The sequence below is a fragment of the Camellia sinensis genome, chromosome 15, assembly GCF_055761805.1.
Source record: "Camellia sinensis isolate YWXY chromosome 15, ASM5576180v1, whole genome shotgun sequence".
Classification (NCBI taxonomy): domain Eukaryota; kingdom Viridiplantae; phylum Streptophyta; class Magnoliopsida; order Ericales; family Theaceae; genus Camellia; species Camellia sinensis.
Window position 1 is genome coordinate 112,678,866 of NC_138975.1, and position 22,160 is coordinate 112,701,025.

Below are 22,160 nucleotides of genomic sequence, written 5' to 3' on the forward strand. Positions count from 1 at the left end.
ACTAAGATGCGGAGTAAAGAGTGGACCCTATGGGTCATGAAGGGACTCGATATGGGAGTAAGATAGCTTGCAAAATAAGGAGGTTTTGCTTAGTGCAGTACGTGTTAGTGTGTGTGGTTCGTAGGTTGTTATTAGATGATGTGTATAAGGGGATCAGTCCTAGAAAATCCCAGGTGAATACCTTGATAAGGCAATGGTGTGGTTTCTTATTGAAGTCGAGAGGTTGGATATTTGGTTAAGTCAGGTCACTTCGACATAAGTGTCCGTCGTCCAGTTTGGATAGTGGTAACTCAAGCGAGGTAGTAGAGTTGTGAAAAGTGAGCAAGGCACCTTGTTAGAGTCGTTTTGACCTGTTTGGCCCTTGTTTGTGCGTGCAAGGCACGGGGGTGTACAATGTTATCATTTGTGTCATTATGTTATTAAAAATCTTAAGTGTTTAGGAGCCCTTTTTATGGAAATTCTGTTTTTGGGTATTGTGTCATCACTGTGAATATGGCGGGTTTTGTGGAATGGCTGTGTTAAGATTCACTCAGGGGTCATTGAGTACTCTTCGTAAACTTAAATGATTTTTGAATCGAAACGTGAGTTTTGCTACCCTTATTTTCGGGAAAAATAATTTGAGAGAAATCTTTGAGTTCGGCTGTGGCCAGTTGTAAATGACGTGTTTAGTGATAGCCTTACGAACCTGAATATTTTACGGGAAGTTAGACTTGACCTAGCCTGAGTTGCTGGTTTTATGCTGTGTGATTTTGGCGAGACCTTGAAGTAGTAGGGTAGTATTGTGCCGTAATGTTGTTCCCTACCCGTGCTTCGTCTTATATACGTGTTTCGTGAGAGTTGACTGGAAGCCTTGTGTACAAACATTTCCGTGTTTCCTTTATTGGGATATTAAGTACCAAATACTGGTTTGATTGTTGTGAGTAGTCGAGATGTGGTGGATGTCTCAGAACACTGTAGTGATTGAATATGTCTTACTATCATCATTGTTATCGAGTCTGGCTAGGCCGGACTTTTCCATTCGTAAGATATCATGAAAACGTAATGGGGGTTGAGGAAACCACTTGGGTGAATGAATTTCAGGTCCGCGAAAAAAAAAAAACAAAAAAACAAAAAAAAAAATCGGAACTATCTATGGATGTTGAGCATATACCGTATTTCTGTTGTGTTGTTAAAATCTAAGAGCATTAGACATGTCTTAAGTTGTGAAACATTGCATATGTTTTAGTTTATGGAAATATTTCGAAACTTACCCTGAGATGGAAGTTTAATGTAATATTGCCCGTGTAGAATGTATTGAGGAACTGGAAATATATCATGAACTTTAATTGTGTTATGAAATTGTGAATCATGTGTATTGGAAGTTTTTAGATTTGAAAGGAATGCATGTTATAGCATATATTGTAAATGGTCCCTTGAATAGGGATGAGGTGACCAGTAATGGGTCAGGTTGTTAAATATTAAATTGTAGTATTGTTGAGAAATTGATTTAACTTAAACGTTATGAGACATTTCAATGAGAGGTATTTGGCAAGTGAATTGTGGATGGTCATGTGTTATGTATGACGCCGTGTTTATGAAAAATGTTTGCAAAACTTTTAAGTTTCGCATGGAAAATGCAAAGTTTGTTTTGGAACGCTAACATTGAAAATTTGAGTTTTCTTGGAGAAGTACCTCATGAACAAGAAAATAAATTCCTTTATATTTGTACAAAAGATTTGCATTGGTTGTTTAATTTGAAATTTTGATTGTTGAGTAGTGATTTAGCTGGGAGCACTAGTCGGGTGTTTTGGTGATTTATCTCGGGAAGAGTTTAGTTTGGTTGAGGTCTTTTGTGCCGGAGTGTTGTCTTTGGAACGTGTTTCCTTAGTTAGTCCTTTCTTTTGTGAGAGTTAACTACAAATTTGTTGAGAGAATAGTTTTTCCCCAAATGCTCGGTGGTTGAGTGTTTTGTGGTCGGTTGACCTTGTAATTGTGTTGTTTTCTTAATTTCGGGGGCAAAATTCTTTAAGGGGGGAAGGTTATAGCGATCTCGGGTTTGTCCCCTTTATGTGCAGTGTTCCGGTCTTAGGCTCCGTGGAGTTGGTGGTTGTATGTCCTGTTGTCATCCTTTAAATCCCGTATGTTTGAGTTTCAGGATGTGTTGGGCATGTTTTGAACAGGCTGGTTGAGCCTTAGTCCCTTTCCCTTGTAGCCCAGAGTGTTGGTGGTACGCTCGAGCGGGTACCTTTGCGCTCGAGCGGAGGTGGATTTTTTTGGTTTTATGCTCGAGTGGACCATGTCACGCTCGAGCGGAGTTTTCACACTTCCAGTATCAGTGCCTCTGCAAAACTTCTGCAGATGTGTTTTTCACGCTCGAGCGGGTTTCCTTACGCTCGAGCGGATCACGCTCGAGCGGGTCTGTTGGAGCTCGAGCGGGGTGTTCATTGTCTACGAAAGTTCTGAGAGGGGGGTAATCTACGCTCGAGCGAACTGGTTTTCGCGCTCGAGCGGATACATTTTTGTTCTTGTGTCTTGGCGCTCGAGCGGGCCTTATTGCGCTCGAGCGGGTCCAGTTTTTGTGCTTGACGCTCGAGCGCTCGATTCTCCGCTCGAGCGGATCATGCGTATATCAGTTGGCAGCTGGGCATTCTTGCATCACTTTTCAACATCCTTTCTCTCTCTTACTTTTCCGAAAAAGCCATTCAAGAGCTTCTCTCACTAAAACTCAACTTCTCTCTTAGGATTGATCTAGTTAGATTGTTCTCCTACCCTTTGGCCTTTACAGAAGTTGTGTTGATCGTCGAGGGCTACGTTTTGATCCGAGCATATTGAGTTTTGGAGCACTTTGGGTTTCGTCATCTTCTCTCTTTGAGCTCCGAATTTGAGGTAGGGATATCCTACTCCATCTTATGAGCTTTGTCTTTGAATTTTGGCATTATGATATGTTTGGGGTTGTTGGGTAATTTTGAGAAAGTTTGGGTCTTTGTGTAATTTTTACAAAAGTTGGGGTTTCATTTATTATTACTTATATGCATGTTGGGCATAGAGAAATGAGATAAATGTTGGATTGTTGATGGGAATGAAACCTCAGGGTTGTTTTGTTTATTATGGGAAATGCCCTAATTGCATTGTTAAATTAATTTGTGAAATAAATGTGAGAAATGAGAAATGGAATTGAAAATGTGGGAATTGGGGATGTATGGGATTAAAGGGTGTGGTTGGATTATTCATCACTCACTAAATTGAAATGTCAATATTTTACCTATTTGGCGCATTTAATTTCTGTTTAGAAATAACTGCTTTGGGCTATCGGTGGAGGATAGTCGTGATTGTTGTAGACAATGCATGATGATTAGGCAAACTTAAACTAATCGATTAAGTGTGCCATTGAATATAGCGATTGGAATGATACATTAACTTTATGTATTGATTGATTGTATATGATAACTGTTTATATACATTGTTTGTGTGGGAGGAGAAAGGGGCTGTACTCCACGGTTTATTGGAAGAAAGGGGCTGGACCTCTAAACCGGACGGTTTATTGGAAGAAAGGGGCTGGACCTCTAAACCGGAAGGTTTATTGGAAGAAAGGGGCTGGACCTCTAAACCGGAAGTTGTGTTATGTAGATACAGCTTATATGCTTATCTATTGAAGTGCAGATACATCTCATATGCTTATCTGATGAAGTGCAGATACAGCTAATATGCTTATTTATTGATGTATTGGTACAGCTTGTATGGTTATCTATTGATGTATTGATATAGCTAGTATGCTTATCTATTGCGAAATGTAAATGCTTAATATGAGTGTCTGTCTCATATCGGTTGTTTGACCAGGTTCTGAGTCATAGTTATGAATTGAGAATTAGATAAGAAACGGAAGGTGAAACTGTAACACGGTATAAATTGGGATATAAGTGTGGACCACCCATTGAACGCTTTTATCTTAGTCATTGTTTATAGTTGGTTTAGTGTATTTCTACTGGGCTGTGGCTCACCCTATATGGGACATCATTTTCAGGTACAGGAAGCATGCCACTTCCAAGGGGGTAGTTTGGGAGGCAAGAGGCAGACTGACTGCTTTTGTTGTTTTGCTTTCTTTGATGTATTATATGTAAATTCAAGCCAAGGGCTTAAGATGTATTGAGTTAGTACTCTTCTCTTTTTGTAACCAAGTGTTAACTTGGAAAGCTGTAAGCTCGTAGGGCATTTGTTGTTAGTAGTAATGTAATATTTATGTAAAAGCTACTCTAATTAATAGAAAGATATTTATTTCTCGTACATCATTGCATGTCTAAAGTGATGGGTTTTATGTATTATTCTGAGGGCGTGACAGCCCAACAAGTAAGTGTCACCTTTTGTTTGTCTGGCATTTCAATCTTTTCCAAGTTTAGTTGTAGTTGAATTCACATTTGTAGTAGTGAATGGATTAATTAATTTGAGGGTCATGTATGTGATGCTGTATGGTACTTGGTAGGTAGCAATTCATTCTAAAATTTTAATCTCTTTGTTGAACTTAGTTGGGATCATTATTGGCATTGGAAGATTTTTGCCGAAGTGCCAGTAACTTAATCCAAATGGTGGCCTAAGTTGGAAAAGGTGGCCAGTGATTATTGCGTTATAAGTTCTGACAGTGTTATACTGCCATAAAATGATGTGAAATTATCTACATTACAAATCATTCAATCTAATAGCAGGATAAATTCTGAAACATTAAATGCTAAAATCACATGTGACCTTTGGCCTTGAAAATGCAGGGTATCAAAAAACATCGTCACAACTTCCTTACGCGCATTACTCTCGTGCAGTAAGCAGCTGAGAATTTCTACCTGAAACTTTTGGAAATGTCCAAGAATCTGATTGCTTTTTGACATATGAATATGGTTTTTTGTGAAGATTATAGGGGCTTGTCACTGATTGAAATTTTAGGATGTAATTCTCATTTTTATGGCTGTTCTTTTCCTTTCTTTAAATGTTTTTTTTTTCTTTTCCCAAGTACTTACTAATAATCTTTCAAAATATGTGTTATTAATCTCAGAAAGTTAATGTAGGATTTGAGCCTCAAATCCTACAACATGTCATGTTTACACTAATATATTGTGTATTTAAAAGATGTATTAAGGCTCGCTTCGAGGCGAGGCTAAGGTAAAATGCATTGAATTTTTTTTTTCTTTTTCCGGTGAAACTCTCCAAAGACTTACACATCACAGTTTGAGGCGTGCAACTCATGCGCACCTTGTACTCCTTTTGCACATAAATATGAGGAGTTGTGTTACATAGACTTTTCTATTTCCCCCACAGTACTCATGTCCACCGGATATGACATGGATAAGGGTGTGGGATATGTGTCCGACACTCGTACCTAATTTAGGCACTCAAATCCTTTAATTTGTGACAATACATGAAGAAAAAAAAACTCACATTTGTTAGTAAAGTAATATTTTTAGCCTCTCACATGAATTAGATATCAAAATTTCAAAATTTTCCAGTATCTTATTTAATTTCTAGTATATTTTTACACAATTTACAACATCTCATCAGAGAATATTATATAAAATATAATATATATGTGCATATGATGTGTCCCAGTACTCATATCCAATTTTGGATACGTGTTCCAAAATTTAAATTTATGAAGGTCTGACGCTTGGATACTCACCTGCACCCGATACTCATACCTGAGTCCCATGTAACAGTACGTATATGGAGGGCTTGACTTGGGTTGTTGTTAAGCTCATTATAGTACCTAGTTTCTTTTTTTTTTTTTTTTTTTTTTTTTTTTTTTTTTTGTATGGTCTAATACCTAGTTTAAATTTATAGATAAAAAATAAGAACCTCTTTTGTAACCATCATATTCCATGGAAAAAACCAAGAAAAAATATAAAGCAAAGACTCAAGTAAGAAGTTCAATAACTGAAACTAAGAATGTCGAGTTCATCTTCGATGAGGGCAAGTTTCCTATTCTGTAATGAAATGTTCAACGTGTTGAGAAAAGTATTTATACATTTATATTTAATTTTAAATAAAATTAAAATTAATGTGTACTAATTGGGCGTTGTTTTTTTATTTAAGTTTAAATAATTTTTTCTCACTAAATATAAAAATTTGAAATTTGAAATGCTTATGTGTTGAGGCCTTGAGACCTACACATTGACATTTAAAAGCTTTGGTATATACATATTTAGCCATGGCTTGTCTAGTACAAAGCATGTACACCTCAATTGTTTGGTGTATTAGATTATGTTCTCCATGTGAGACATGGCCAATTAAAAGTATTCATCATTCGTTGTTATCATATTTCAGTTCAAAACCAACTTTTGGAACTCAAAATTGTATTGTTTTTTGTCTTTAGTGATTTTTTTCTTCATGTTTTAGTTTTCATTTTTTATTTTTTTTAGATCTGCCTAATTAGATGCACTTAAAATCTAAAATATATGAAAAAGATATGAAAAAAGTTAAAGACAATTTCAGATCTTTTTATGAATATTTTATATTTTAAGTCCATCTAGATTAGGCACATCTAAAAAGGAAAAAAAAAAAAAAAAAAAAAAAAAAAACAAAAATAAAAATATGAAAAACGTTCACTAAGGACCCTCCCTTCCCCCCTCTCAAAAAAAAAAAAATTTGGAAAACAAAAAAACTCAAAAGCAATTCATAAATTAAACCAAAGAAGGTGAAAGTTTTTCATTATGATTCTTGGTCATTTTAAAAACTTTGGAGGTTATCTTTCACAAAATTTTTGTACTCTTGTTGATTGATTCTGTTTCGTGGATCTAGCTATATGTACAGGGAAATGTGATTCATCTCAAAGAATGAAATACAAAGGAGTGTAGGAAGTACATAGAATGAATTTCTGCGATCAAGCCATATGTACAATGAATGTGATTCCTCTCCAGCTATACAAATAATGCTATTTTGTAGGTCAAGCTATTTAGTGTAGGAAACAGAATGTGATTCCTCTCACAAAAGGTGTTATATAATAAAAATTGAACTAAGTTCACCAGGTTGCGTATATGAGGCATGTAGTATTATATTGCAAAGGTGAAAATTATTCATAAACTCCAATAGTAATTGTGTAAGATGCCATTGTAGTAGCATTGTACATATGATTAGAGGTTGTTTGCTTCTACTTTATTCAGTTGAAGGAATGATATTTCTATCTCTCCACTGTTATTTCTAGCACCATTTGTAGGTTTTTTTTATTTTATTATTTTTATGTATCAGTATGTGTGCTTACTAATTATGGATTATAATATTTTAATTAATAATGATCATGATGGACTATTCTACGCTGGAACATTTAACAAATGATCTTTTGCAACTGTATTAGTCACTAAATTTCTCTTCTTCTCTAGCGATATTGTTTTTTCCACACTCAAACGGAGAACAACTATGAAACATGTGGACCTAGAAGGGATAAAACAGATGTACCACAATTAATTATTGTACGTTACAAAAGGAATGTTACAGAAGATAGTATTAAAATTGAGGGAAAAAAAGCCAAAAAACATGTTGGAGGCATTTCTGAATGAGGAGGTGGATCCTGCATCAGAACTTGTTGCGACGTACAATGGTTCCGAAGAAAGTTCAGGGGTTTGGCCTTCTATCTATTGTGAGATGGCTTTTACTACATGTTTTAATTATTGACATATATTTCACTCTGAATTGAGTAGTTAATGCAAATGCCACATTCTTTGTGATTTAGTGCACCTTTTAACGTTGAGTTGTTTCGATTTTATTTGGTTGGCAGATCATTAGGTGGATCTCTCAAATAATCGAAGATGGTGACTCTAGGGAGCTCCCCTTTTTGTAAGTTAACATAGACAAACTTTTTTTAGAATTAAGCTTCCTTTTGGTGCTTGAATGGATGAATTTGTGTATTTTGCTGAGGGGTTTAATTACCTTCACTCCATTATTGATACCTAAGAAGCACAAACATGTGACACGATATTGACACACCGACATGTAAATTTTCAAAAAATGTAAGACACAACACTTTGGGGACTTCTACAAAATACATAATTTATTTATGTATTTATCAAATATATGTCATATATAAGGATAAATAATTATTATGTCATACATATAAATATTTAAGTATAATATATTCATTTTTGAAGTATAAAGGAGGAGAATAGGTATAAATTTATTTAATTTTTGTTGTATCATTGGATTCCAAGTTATTTATTCAAACTCGTAATATGTTTCATGTATGTCTAAGTGTTGGAAAGTGTCTGGCTATGAAGCACAGGTACTCCGAAAATATTGCCATACTCATGTCGGGTACTTACAGGGTATTGGTACACGTACCGTTAGGGTTGCATGCGTATTGGGTATTTGAAATACGTACCAGGTACTTTTTATACATTTTTTGGCAGGTGGGTACTTTGTAGGTACATGATAGGTACCTCAGGAGTATACCAAGCTATGGGACATTGGTGGTGATACATTTAATTTATTAGAGAGTTATGATTTGCTTGAAATTGCAAATCTTTTACTTGATGTTTCAAAGATAAAAGATGTACTATTCAATGATAAAGTTGATGGAAGTGAAAATTGATGTTTAAAGTTTCCAAATTTTTCTTAGTTTACTTTTGGAATGAAACTTTGTTTTGTAATTTCTCCTATTTAATGGCATTAAAATAGCATATGGACTTTTCTTTGATATTGGTATTGTTGAACTGTGATTTCTCTTTTGGTTTTGCAATTTTCCATTTAGTTTTGGTATTGAACTTTGATTGGTAGGTTGAATCTCAAACAACAAACTATGAAAAGTAAAAAATTTGTTGATGTACCACAAGCGTACCCCATATCCTATTTTTTTTTAGGTTTTGGCTATATCAGCGTACCTGTACAAATATCCATACCTGCACCCATGCTACATACGTATCCGATGTGTTGGACACGACATGTTTTGTTCTTAGAAGCGTCCGTGCTTCTTAGATTGATACTCTGCAGCTTAGAGTTGCGTCTCTTTCATACAAGATGTTGCCTACTCAAACCTTTTCTGTTTGTCTCATCGCAGAGAGCAAATACTCCTGCACTTGTTCCCGAAGATGCAGATCCTATTTAGTTTTGGTATTGGTAGCATCATGAATGGAATCAACGATCGCCTGGGAGATTCAAGGATTGGCCCAGTCTTGCTCTTGGGAGCATTGATGTCTTTTGGTAGCATCTGGTTGTGAAGGAGCCAATCAACTCATCCAAGTCAATCAAATAATCAAACTCAACCGAGCAAAAAAGTAAGTCATGGCATATTGTGCTCCTGAGAGCATTGTTATTGTTTTTTTTCCCCAGCTATTATCTTCATCTCCAATCCAATGTGATTTCATTGATATTCTTCAGACTCATGATTAGTCCTTTCTTTTATTTCCCTTTTCTACTTTTTAGCATCATTTATTTTCCTTCTAATTATTTTTTATATGTGCGATGTCTTGGCTGCATAATATTTTACTTGATTAATCTAGTAACTTCTATTAATATTCTGTTAGCATTAGTCCACCCATGTGATATATGTGGGTCCCATACATTTGTTAGGTTAGTTTAAGCATGTATTTGGGTTAGGATAGTAGAGTCCGGAATCTATTGGGAAACCCAATGTGTAGGTTTCGGTTACATAATTTTATGGAACTAGGTTGACAAAAAATACCGTGAAGGCACTAGAGTGATCAATGGCTCAACTACTCTTGAGCATGGGGTTCTAGTAGTGATATGGGTTTTGAGCGTGTTGACCATCTCACATGTATTATCTATTTTTTATTCATAGTTGAATCTCTCTCCCATGGATGTTGGCAATTGGTGCCGAACCACAAAAATCTGTGTCTAATTGTTTTTCTCTTGGGTGTGTGCATTGTGTGCTTCCGTTCACATTGGTGGGATATGGTATAAATCCCATTCCCAACATATTCTTTAAAGTTTCCATTCATTTAGTTCAAATGCAGTCACATATGCCATGTGGGTAGCAGCCTTTTTTGTTTTTTTTGTTATTTTATTTTCTTGACGACCATGTTATTGCCTATTCATTGTCAATTTATTTCTGCCCCTAACATTTTATTGTACTAAATGATAGCTTTGAGCATATCTCTAGATCATCTCATTGAACAATTCACATTTTCCAGCTTTGCAATTTGAAGACTTGTCATTCTCATTGAAAAAGCAACACCCCGCCCCAAACTCACAAACACTCTCATCATAAATCATTCTTGTATGATTGTTCCAAAGTTTTTAAAAGCAAATGCATAACGTGAGACATTTTTTCCCTCGTGAGGAGAGTGGCGTAAGCCTCAAGGCCTTGATGCATTAGGATGTTGAATTTTATATTAAAATACAAAAAAAATATTAAAAATTAAATTTGATGTAAATACTTTTCTTCTTAATGCGTCAAAAATTTTCATTATAGAGATGGAAGCTTGCCCTCATCAACGGTAAATCGGCATTTTTAGCTTAAGTTATCGAGCTTTTTCACTATTAGTAGCAAAAAATTCCTTCTTGGTTGACATTTCTTACTTAGAAATGCAAATTCTCCACTCCTAAGGAAGAAACCAGTAAGAAACTCACTTCCATTGAGGAAGAAACTCACACCATTGGGGAAGAACCTCACACTCAACTGAAATAGAACCTCTCAACAATACAAATCTTATAGAAACGAAAGAAAAACAACTCAAATTTATTCTCGACTTTTTATTTGTACTTAGTAAAAACAATTTTCCGTTGACATCAATCTCCAATAATAATTCCTATTTTAACACATAATTACAACTAACAAACATAAGCGCAAGTGAACTTAATTTTGCTATGCATACATAACTGCCCAATTCACTGCAGTGGGACCTGGATAAGCATTTTGTACGTTAAACAATATTTGTTTTATGCATTTTTTTTCCCTCTGCTTTCTACATGTTTGCTCAATCACCATATGAAAATTTCTAGGATGATGAAGATAGACCAAATTAGAGACATAAGAAGAGAGAGGTGTCAAACCAAGATCGTCCTCCTTCCATTACACAGAACCAAAAGATTCTTACCAGATGCCACTATCAGATTCCGACTTCGAGTAATAGATGGTGTTCAAAGCAATCAAGGTTTGACATTAAGCAAATTAAGCACATGGGGTTCTCAAAGTAAAGATGAAAGTTTCATCTCCATTGTGATTATATTGATTTGCTCACAGGTGTAACAAGTAACTAGCAAATGGCTGCCCAACATATATACATTGATCATTTAGAAATTATACCATGAATTTTGGGAACCTGTTTGAATTGATAGTTTGTCCGTTTTAGTCTCAATGTGTGACTGAATCATAACTTTGGGATAATTTTTGATTTACTTGCAATTGTGTTACCTTCAGGAGCTGCTTTACCTTTCTTATTTGGAAAATGAAGCACATATGTGATTGTATCACTAAGTTGTAAAATTTTAGTGAAAAATTATCATGAAGATTGAGGAGATATGTAATATTTTAGAAGGTTAATTCCCATAAAAGAAAATTTTCAACAAGTTTAGTTTAATTTATTGTTCAAACTTAATGGAGTCTTGAGGTTAATTCATATTCCTCCCTGAAATTTGGCAAGATGATATCTAGCCCCCAAAGGTTTCTAAGTAGGAAGGTTTAGACATGGGTGTCTCCATTGAGTCTTGTTAAAATATTAAGGTTGTGTTTGGATCATGGAATTGAAAAGGGAAAGAGAGAAAGGTAGGTGAAAATATGGGAAATGTAGCTATATTTCATGTACATTTTACCGAATTTTTCATTTTGTCTTTTCTAAATACCTACTCAAGTGTACGATTCAAACATAGTTTAAAAAAATAAATATTCTCCTTTCATGATGTGAAACAAGGACCTCCTAATCAAGATGTTCACACGTAACAAATTGTTTTTACATTTGAAATTTTGATTTACTAAATTTGATTGAGTGTTGATTTATCTATTAGAAGGGTTATGTGGCATATACATTGCATGTGCACTGATTGGTAATTCAAAAAAATATAAAAAATTTGTTCAGTTCTTTTATGATAGTCTTTCTCTATATACACATAGATGTATGTACATAACAATGTGGATATCGGATTTTTATCAAGTTTTTATGGCTATCTAATATCTATCTATCTATTTTAATATATGAAAGGAAGGCTGTTGGTGGTGTTGACATTTTTGTCTCATATTTTGAGTTTTTTTTAAAATACTCCTATATTTGTAGTTTTTGTAAAAATTATACAAAGAGGAGGGCAAGTCTCAAACTCATGACCACATATTTAATAATAAATATTCTTACCACTTGAGCAACGCATGTACATTCTTTTTTATTATTATTCTTATAATATTATTTTTTTCAAGTGGTGCATGCATCGCGTGTGCGGACTGCTAATATATGTATATGGATGTATTTTCGTCCATCACTTACATTTATTGCTCATAAAAAACAAATTAATGAGCATAGGAGGAAATAAAACAAAAAAAGAAAAAACACCATACATAACAAAAGTTTCTACTTGATAGGTGAGCGTAATGCCTCTTTTTATCGCAATCTTTTTAGCAACAAATGCTAATTTTGCATTTTATCCCTCTAGTTTAAAATTTTCTATTTGACGTCAATAGATAGTGAAATTTTTTTCTAATCTAAAAACAATGAAATATGCTTTTTCATTTTGTAGAACTTAACTTTGGATTTTTAGCTTTTAATTTGAAATTTCTCTATTTATAGATAATAAAAATTTCATTGTTCGAAAATACATGACATCTTCTTCAATGTTGCATATTCAGTACGAACTCTTACTGAATAGATTTCGATGAGAGTATTCCAAAAATTACTTTAAAAAAAATAAAAATTTAAATTAAAAGTTAGTATTTAAAAGTTTAAATAATAAAATTAGCTATTCAGTAATTGGATTGTGTTTGTTGCACGTGTTGTCCTCACAATAAAACTTATGGGCTCGTTTGTTTTCTTATAAAAAATCTTATTATAAGGGATCTATTATAAAAAAAATCTCAACTTTTATTACTCTGGTCTTGTATTAAATTTATTTTTTTATGAATATGAACCAATAGAGGGGTGTGATTGGATCAATTTGGTTTGAGTTGATATTAAATTTAGAACATAATTAAATAAATCATGCACTTGAACGAAATCAATCCAATCCAAAAAAATGAATCAATCAATAATAAATAATTAAAATAAACAAGTCTTTAATATTTAAATCTGACACAAACATAAAATAAATATTGTTTAATACAAGCCAACAGTCGTGAATAGAATAGTGAAATCCAACTCAAGCTTAAATACAACCAAAATAAATCAAAACCAGTAACACAACTAATTAAATAAAATTAAGAACTGTAAATTCCAACTCTACCTTCCAGTATTTTCTTCTTCCACTTCCCATTCTTTTTCTTATGCTTCTCAATATCAACTGAAAATCAAAATAAATAGTGAGAAATGATTAGTTGTAATCAAGTCCATTAGAATAGACCAATTAGGCAAAAACATGCCGATATAGATTGTATCTTATAATATAAATAAATATATAGATTTTGTCACGCCCTCAAAATAACACATTAAACCCATCAATATAGACATGCATTGGTAATAAAGATAAACATTCTTCTATTCATCAGAGTAGTTCTTTACAAAATTATTACATGTTAATCAACAAAAGCAAATGCCCTACGGGCTTACAGCTTTCCAAGTTAACACTTGGTTACAACAAAAGAGTGCTAACTCATTTACACATTAAGCCCTTGGCTTGAATATACATGTAATACATCAAGAAATAAAACAACAAAAGTCCGCCTGCCTCTAGCCTGCCAAGCTACGTCCTTGGAGGTGGCATGCTACCTGTACCTGAAAATGATATTCCCATATAGGGTGAGCCACAGCCCAGTAGAAATACACTAAACCAAATATGAGCAATGACTAAAAGATTAGCAGTTGATAGATGGCCAACACAGATACTTTCCCTTATCACACTATACGGTTTCATGACATACAAGTCCATATTACAGTCTATTTTCCAATTCCTTTCAATTCTCAATTTACAACCATGGCTCAGAACCTGGCCAACAACTCATATGAGACAGTAACTCATATCAAACACTTCCCATTTCATAATAGATAAGCATACTAGCTATATCACACAACAACAGATAAGCATACAAGCTATATCATCACTTCCACAGATATGCATATGAGCACTATCACACTTCCAATGACAAGCATATGAGCTCTGTCAATACATCACTAGATAAGCATATGAGCTCTATCTACGGAGTCCATCCCCTATCTCCTCCCAACAACATCCGGTTTAGAGGTCCATCCCCTATCTTCCCCTAAACCGTGGAGTACATCCCCTATCTCCTCCAACATAACACACCTAAGGGTTGTAATGTTAATTATGGAAAATGCCCTAATTACATTGGTTAATTAATTTGTAAAATTAATTGTGAGAAACGAGGAATTGAATTGGAAATGTTGAGATTGGGAATACATGGGATTAAAGGGTGTAGTTGGATTTTATGTCACTCACCTAGTTGGAAATGTCGATTTTATATCCATTTATTGCATTTATTTTCTGTATAGAAATAATTGCTTTGGGCTATCGGTGGAGGATAGTCTTGGTTGTTGTAGACAATGCATGATGATTAGGCAAACTAAAACTAATCACCGGAATGTGTCTTTGAGTATGACGGTTGAATGAATACATTAAATGTTATGTATTGGTTGATGATGTGTATAATTATTGTTTATATGCATTGTGTTGTGTTGGAGGAGATAGGGGATGTACTCCACGGTTTAGGGAAAGATAGGAGATGGACCTCTAAACCGGATGTTGTTGGGAGGAGATAGGGGATGGACTCCGTAGATAGAGCTCATATGCTTATCTAGTGATGTATTAACAGAGCTCATATGCTTGTCATTGGAAGTGTGATAGTGCTCATATGCATATCTGTGGAAGTGATGATATAGCTTGTATGTTTATCTGTTGTTGTGTGATATAGCTAGTATGCTTATCTATTATGAAATGGGAAGTGTTTGATATGAGTTACTGTCTCATATGAGTTGTTGGCCAGGTTCTGAGCCATGGTTGTAATTTGAGAATTGAAAGGAATTGGAAAATGGACTGTAATATGGACTTGTATGTCATGAAACCGTATAGTGTGATAAGGGAAAGTATCTGTGTTGGCCATCTATCAACTGCTAATCTTTTAGTCATTGTTCATGTTTGATTTAGTGTATTTCTATTGGGCTGTGGCTCACCCTATATGGGAATATCATTTTCAGGTACAGGTAGCATGCCACCTCCAAGGACGTAGCTTGGGAGGCTAGAGGCAGGCGGACTTTTGTTGTTTTATTTCTTGATGTATTACATGTATATTCAAGCCAAGGGCTTAATGTGTAAATGAGTTAGCACTCTTTTGTTGTAACCAAGTGTTAACTTGGAAAGCTGTAAGCCCGTAGGGCATTTGCTTTTGTTGATTAACATGTAATAATTTTGTAAAGAACTACTCTGATGAATAGAAGAATGTTTATCTTTATTACCAATGCATGTCTATATTGATGGGTTTAATGTGTTATTTTGAGGGCGTGACAGATTTTGTTATCAGGTTTGTTTGATATAGATATAGAACCTAAACCAAAAATTAATCCAATCCTATTGAATTATAGAATTGAAGACTCAAAACTAAACCAATGTATTAAAAAAGAAAACCAAACCAACCCAATAATTTCGGTTTGGTTTAGTTTTTTTGATTCTATGATAATTTGTCCACCCCTAAACCAATATAAAGGCAAAAAAGCAGAGATATATATATATATATATATATATATATATCAACAAATTTTATGATGAGAATTAATGCGGGGGATGCGAAAGAAATGATAAGAGACCCAACAGTTGTTTCATCTCTTGTGAATGAAAGGATTATCCAGGCAGAATTAAGAAATTTACCGAATGTCAAGGTAGGACAGATGTCGCACTTTGTAAAAATCTTCTCATTCTTCACCATTGACCCTTCAAAGCTTGTTCTTGAAATTTTGGCTCATACCCCTAATTGTAAATAGTTGGAGGGTAGCAATGAATCTCAGTCCCTCTGGAACCATTTCTAGTCCTCGGCAATATTCAATTTCTAAGAAAGAGAGATTGGGCATGGCTCCTTTTTCCACCTCCCACTCTTTTAAGTGCTGCAAGGCAAAGAGAGATAAGGTTTTGAGTTGGGGGAAACCATTAGCGGAGCAAACCATTTTGTCCCCCACAGAGGCATTACTTAAAAAGAGATATTGTAGGTTAGGTAGCCTCTCCAATGTTGGCAAATGGTCTTCTTTAAGTTTACATTCCCACAATGATAACTTGATGAGGTTGGGAGAGAAACCCTGGCAGTACTCTGGTAACTCGGGAATAATTCCATGAATACGCAATCTGTAAAGATGGTGACACCCTATCAGTTGTTTGACAAGAGTCAACTCTTCTTTTTCTTTTTTTGCAAAATTCAACTGATAAGGATGTTTGTCCAAGGTGGTCGGCACCGATGCTTGGGTAGTTGATGAAAGCCGCTAAGTCCTGATTGTCCATCTTCCAGAAAATTGCATTTTCTAGTTGCCAAAGATTGATTAATTTACACAGATCATTGACGTCACAAGACCCTGTGTTAAACCCTCCTAATGTTTCGAGGTTGCTCGATTGTAAAATTTCATATTGTAAAATTTCAAATTTGAATTTAACATTGAGATTGAGATTCAACTGAATATACAAATGCCTCAATTGTTCCATTCCATGTATGACTATTACTTCACCTGAGTTGAACTCGCACAATTGTAAATCCAAGGTTTGCAAGTGTTTCAACTGGCAGATAAACGAATGCCATTTCGGTATCGAACATCTTCTAAAACTCAAGTACGTCAAGCTAATTAGGTTGCCTATTGATTTGACTGACTTTTCATCAAATTTAAATGTTTCAAAATCCAAATTCCTAAGCAATTTCAAGTACTTCAAATGGGAGTTCAACTCTATTGAAGACTTATCATGGACACTCCTTGAATTGCAGAACAATATGGATCTTAGATGTTTAGTTGTCTCCAATTCAGGGAGGACAACTCTTTTGACATCCCTATTCAAATGAATTGCAAGTTTGCATATTTTAGGAGCAGTAGTTGTTGATGTTGTGGTGGAAAAGCAATTAGCTAGATCAGTTTCGCGTTGGAGATGAATGATCCTAAGAAAATCATTCATTTTTGCCTTTGATAGACACAGCTCCAACATAAGGTCATGAATGCTGCAATAATTGATCCTTTGAGTATACTTGTCTACTTTTACTTGAACCATGCACCTATGTGCAAGCGCACCCAAGTAACGCTTTGCCACATCCATTATTGTTTCATCTCCCACTCTATCATCATCTACAATTATACCGTCACCTATCCACAAGTGATATAGTCTTTCAGCATCTATCCTATAATCCTCTAGAAAGTGACCAAAATACAGAAAACATGGCTTCAATTGATAAGGCAAGTCATGGTAGCTTAAAGCTAACACTGTTGATACTCCATTGTCATGTTGTATGGGGTCGTCACTCCATTTATGTGAACGAACATTTTGGTATACAACCTCCCATTCCCTTAATGTATGCTTTGTTGACAAAAGTCCACCAAGCACAATGATTGCTAACGGTAAACTAGCACACAACTTTATCATTTTCCTCCCTATTGCCTCCATATTTGTGTCAAGCACTCTAGAGTCTACAAAAATAACAAAATGCAAAATTTAAAAACAGCAAAAAATAAATTATTGCCTAGAGTTTATAAAACAACAAAAATGAAAATTCTAATGAATGCATGCGTGAATAAGCAATAAAAAAATGAAAATTTACCAACTTTTTCGGCACCCAAATCAAGTTTTTTAACGTGGGCCTTTTATGCATACATAGATAGATAATTCTAAAGCGAGCTTGTAATATGGATTGATTTTATTTATTTATTTATTTATTTTTGCAAAATCAAATCAGTTGGTAATTTAAGTTCTATTTAAAATTTTTGAACTTTCATATTCTCGAGTATAAAACTCAAATTAGTAGTTGTAAAATTACTAATCAAACTTGCATAATTCAATTTAAAAATCAAATCCATTGAATTATTCTTGTGACAAAGTTGACCAAAGGTAAGGTTTAATCTATTTCAATTTTAAAAAGTTTGTTTCTTCTGCAAAATCAAATCGGTTGGTAGTTTAAATTTTATTTAAAATTTTTGAACTTTTGTATTCTTGAGTATAAAACTCAAATTAGTAGTTGTAAAATTACTAGTCAAACTTTCATAATTCAATTTAACAATCAAATCCATTGAATTATTCTTGTGACAAAGTTGACCAAAGGTAAGATTTAATCAATTTCAATTTTAAAAAGTTTATTTCTTCAGAAACAATTGTAACGGGGATAATCAATAACATTCTATACACAAACCATATATTTGGAAGATAATCATCCGTTAATTTTATATAATTTACTACATCAACAAGCTTTTTTGTTTCTATTCAAGGGATAGTTTTTTTTTCAACCAATTGGTGGGGTCCAAAACAGCCACGTCCTCAACTCTGCCTCAAAGTTAGCACTGTTTACATTGATACTTGCATCTTTTCAATCGAAAGTTCTATGTCAACAAAGAAGAAGAAAAAGCTCAAACTCATGCATGCATTTGGTACAAAAAGAGTGATGTTAAGGAGCCAAGAAGTGAACTGTGGCCCCGTTTGAGAATTTGTTATTTTAATTAATTTTTAATTTGTTATAAAAAGACGAATAAAAAAAAAAAAAAAAGAGTGATGTATGTACCCCTAACCTTCCTTTTAGATTCCATTCTTCAAGCTAGTATTACAAAGTTATCATACATGAATCAATAATTAGTGACTAGTCTTTGAGTATTATGTATCATTATCAATACAGTGGTGCTACATGCACCAATTAGTATACTAATTAGTGTACTAACTAGTGTACTAATTAGTGTTATGCCATTATTATTGACCCCACCTATTAATTAAATTACAAGTATCCAAAACCTTTAAAATTATGTCACATCATCTGTTAGTACACTAATTGATACACATAGTATTATTCTTATCAATATGGTGTTTCATATTAATTGCATAGCAATAACTTTTATGAATGGAACATATTAACTCATCTTTGTGGGGGGTAGTTAACAGACAAATGAAGCCTATTTAGTTTTTATTGTGGTTTCTCATTGACGGAGAGTAGATCATGTAGATAACATTTGAAAGTACCTAATAATTCTAAACAGAGATATTTGTATGATATTTTAAAATTAAAAGGTTTAACTATACAATTTTTTAGTTCAAGAGGATATTAATATTCAATACTAGTTCACGAGATGTTATTATAATTAACACTAGATTTTTTAGCATCCAAGTTCTTTTAGATTAATAAAGGGCAAATTACCTACACCTCCATTGAGTTTAGCTAAATTACAGATTCCCCCTGAGGTTTCAGAAATTACATCTCACCCTTCGAGGTTTAAACTCCTAAACCGATTCGTATCCATCTATCAATCTGTATCTGTCAATCTGTCAGATGGATGCGAATTGATTTTTTCCAATCCCCTAATCTAGCAGATGAATGACAAATTGGAGATTTTCTAACTGCAACTGAACCGTGAATACCCTATAAAATATTGAGTTGCCAAATGAAACATTTAAAAAAAAAAAAAGTACAGCGTGAGTGGTTCACGCGTTATTGCATTTAGGGGTGTAATTTCGGTCCATGGCCCGCGGCCCGCGGGCAGCTTGAAGCCCGCCCGCGGCCTGAGGTGGGCCCGGCCCGTTTAGGCCCGTTTAGGCCCAAGCCCAACCCGAGGCCTTGGGCCAGGGACAGGGCCATTATTTTGAAGCTCGGTCTGGCCCATGGGCCCGGCCCATTGGCCCGCTCAAGGCTTGCCCAAAAGCTCGACTCGAGGCCCAGCCCGTCCGGCCCACCCAATGCCCAGTGTTATTTTTAATGGAAAATAATAAAATTTTGGTGGAAAAAATAAAAAAAATTTGAAAAATTTGTTTAGGCCCACCCAAAGCCCGAGCCCAGGGGCTCGGCCCGAGGCCTGGCCCATTGGCCCGCCAAAGCCCGAATACCCCTGGGACTAGGCCTAGTTTTCTGGCTCGTGGGCCGTCCAGCCCGATTTTTTTGCAGGAGCATGCAAGGCCCGACATGGACCCGACTCAAGCCCGGATAGGCCGGGCTGGGCCAAAATTACACCCGTAATTGCGTTGAACATATAAACCCGACCCCCCAACCTAACCCAACGCCTTCAACTTATGGTGCACCAAAAAAATATTTGCATTAGTTTTATCTTCCTTCCCATTTCAATGCTAGTACAGTGTTGGAAAATTATCGTGGGTTCCGTTTCTCTCATATTTAAATTTAAGAAATATTATAAATGCATATTTTCAAATTTATTTAAAATATAAAATATTTTTTGTGATTTTAAAAATTGCATTTTGTTTCTTAAATTTTTTTATTTTATAACAAATGATCTATTTTATTAATAAATTATCAAATCAGTTAACAGTTTTTAATGATAATCAAAATTTATTTCAATTAATAATTCAGCTAATTTTATTATTGTATAGGAAAATAATTAAGAATTTTATTTTTTCAATTAACTATGTTAAATAAAAAATTATAATAAGGGAGTATTTTTAATTTTTCAAATCATAAAGGTGTGATTCATATTTTAAGTAAATCTCAATGATGTATTTACAATTTACACTTAAATTTAAATTTGAAAAAATTTAAAAAGTTCATGGGATTATCATGATACCCATTGCGATAATTGAAAATGGTGACTCTAGGGAGCTTCCTTTTTTTATAGTTAACATAGACGAACTTGTGAGTATGTTTCAGAATTAAGCTTTCTTTTGGTGCTTGAATGGATGAATTTGTGTATTTTTCTGAAAGGTTTAATTACCTTCACGCCTTTATTCATATACCCAAAAGGCATGAATACCAAGACGTGACAGGACACTGATGCACCGACATATAAATTTTTTTTAAAAAAAGAACATGACACAGTATGGACACCTGCAAAATATATAATATATTTATTTATTTATTTATTTATAATATGCCATATATAAGAATAAATAACTATTTTGTCATATATGTGAATATTTAAATGAAATATATTCATTTTTTAAGTATAAAGGAGGAGAATATGTATAAATTTACTTGATTTTTGTTTTATCATTGGATTCCAAGCTATTTTATTCGAGCTTATAATATATTTCATGTGTATTGGAAATAGTCTGGTGAGTATCATGTCATGTCGATGTCGGACACGATACGTTACCCTTTTAGAAGTGTCCACACTTCTTAGATGTTACCTTTTTAGAAGTGTCCACACTTCTTAGATTGATACTCATAGTTTTTAAAGGATGCATATACACTCTGGAGCTTAGAGTTGCATCTCTTTCATAGGAGATGTTGTCTACTCAAACTTTTTCTGTTTATCTCATTGTAGAAAACAAAAAATCCTACACTAGTTCCTGAAGATGCAGATCCTATTTGGTCAGTAGGTGCTGGAACCATTTTATCCAAAGGGACAGGAATGAAACAGAGAATTGGTAGCATCATGAATGTAATCCAAAATTGCCTGGGAGATCCAAGGATTGGAAGTCTTGCTCCCGGGAGCATTGATGTCTTTTGGTAGTGAAAATCTTAAAATCCTCCGAGATTGTAATTTGCAATTAGGATTCAATTTTAATGATGAACAATAATTCCTAATCAAACAATCATTGATCTAATCCAATTAAACGAAAATGGAATTATATCTACTAACAAACCATGACAAATCAACACAATGATATAACATGAAAAAAAATCCACAATTGGAGCACCTCCAATTGTGATTAAAAAAAATCACGAGTTAAAAGTCACAAACCAATCCACTAAGAAAACAACGGAAATACACACGAAAACCCTCAATTACCTAGCGAATTCATGCTCAAACTGAACCAAACTCAATTTGAGTAAAACATTTTATAACAATCTTCAAGGGGTCGAAGGGAAGTGTACGAGAGAGAGAGAGAGAGAGAGAGATAGAGAGAGAGAGAGAGAGTATGTTCTGTATATTTTGGAATGTGCATGAGGTGTTATGTTCCCCTACTCATCATTTTTGTATAAAATTAAGGATCAGTGG

The 22,160-nt window shown here is 34.3% G+C and overlaps 2 protein-coding genes and 1 long non-coding RNA gene across 3 annotated transcripts in view; 2 read left to right on the plus strand and 1 right to left on the minus strand.

Moving 5' to 3' along the window:
- LOC114313023 (uncharacterized) overlaps nt 1-7,526 on the plus strand; it is a 257,539-nt gene extending 250,013 nt beyond the window's left edge. The window contains exon 17 of the mRNA XM_082910235.1: nt 7,335-7,526. Within this exon, the coding sequence (XP_082766361.1) occupies nt 7,335-7,511 (177 nt within the window). The 3' untranslated portion in view covers nt 7,512-7,526. The remainder of the gene's footprint in view (nt 1-7,334) is intronic.
- A 1,561-nt stretch (nt 7,527-9,087) lies between these two features.
- LOC145813909 (uncharacterized) lies at nt 9,088-11,486 on the plus strand. The gene is made up of 2 exons (XR_014357333.1): nt 9,088-9,221; nt 10,909-11,486. It is a non-coding gene; the product is annotated as an uncharacterized LOC145813909 (long non-coding RNA).
- A 4,813-nt stretch (nt 11,487-16,299) lies between these two features.
- LOC114313024 (putative disease resistance RPP8-like protein 2) lies at nt 16,300-17,682 on the minus strand. Its single transcript, XM_082908489.1, has one exon. The coding sequence runs from the start codon at nt 17,680-17,682 to the stop codon at nt 16,300-16,302; it is 1,383 nt and encodes a 460-aa protein (XP_082764615.1).
- Nucleotides 17,683-22,160: the final 4,478 nt, after the last annotated feature.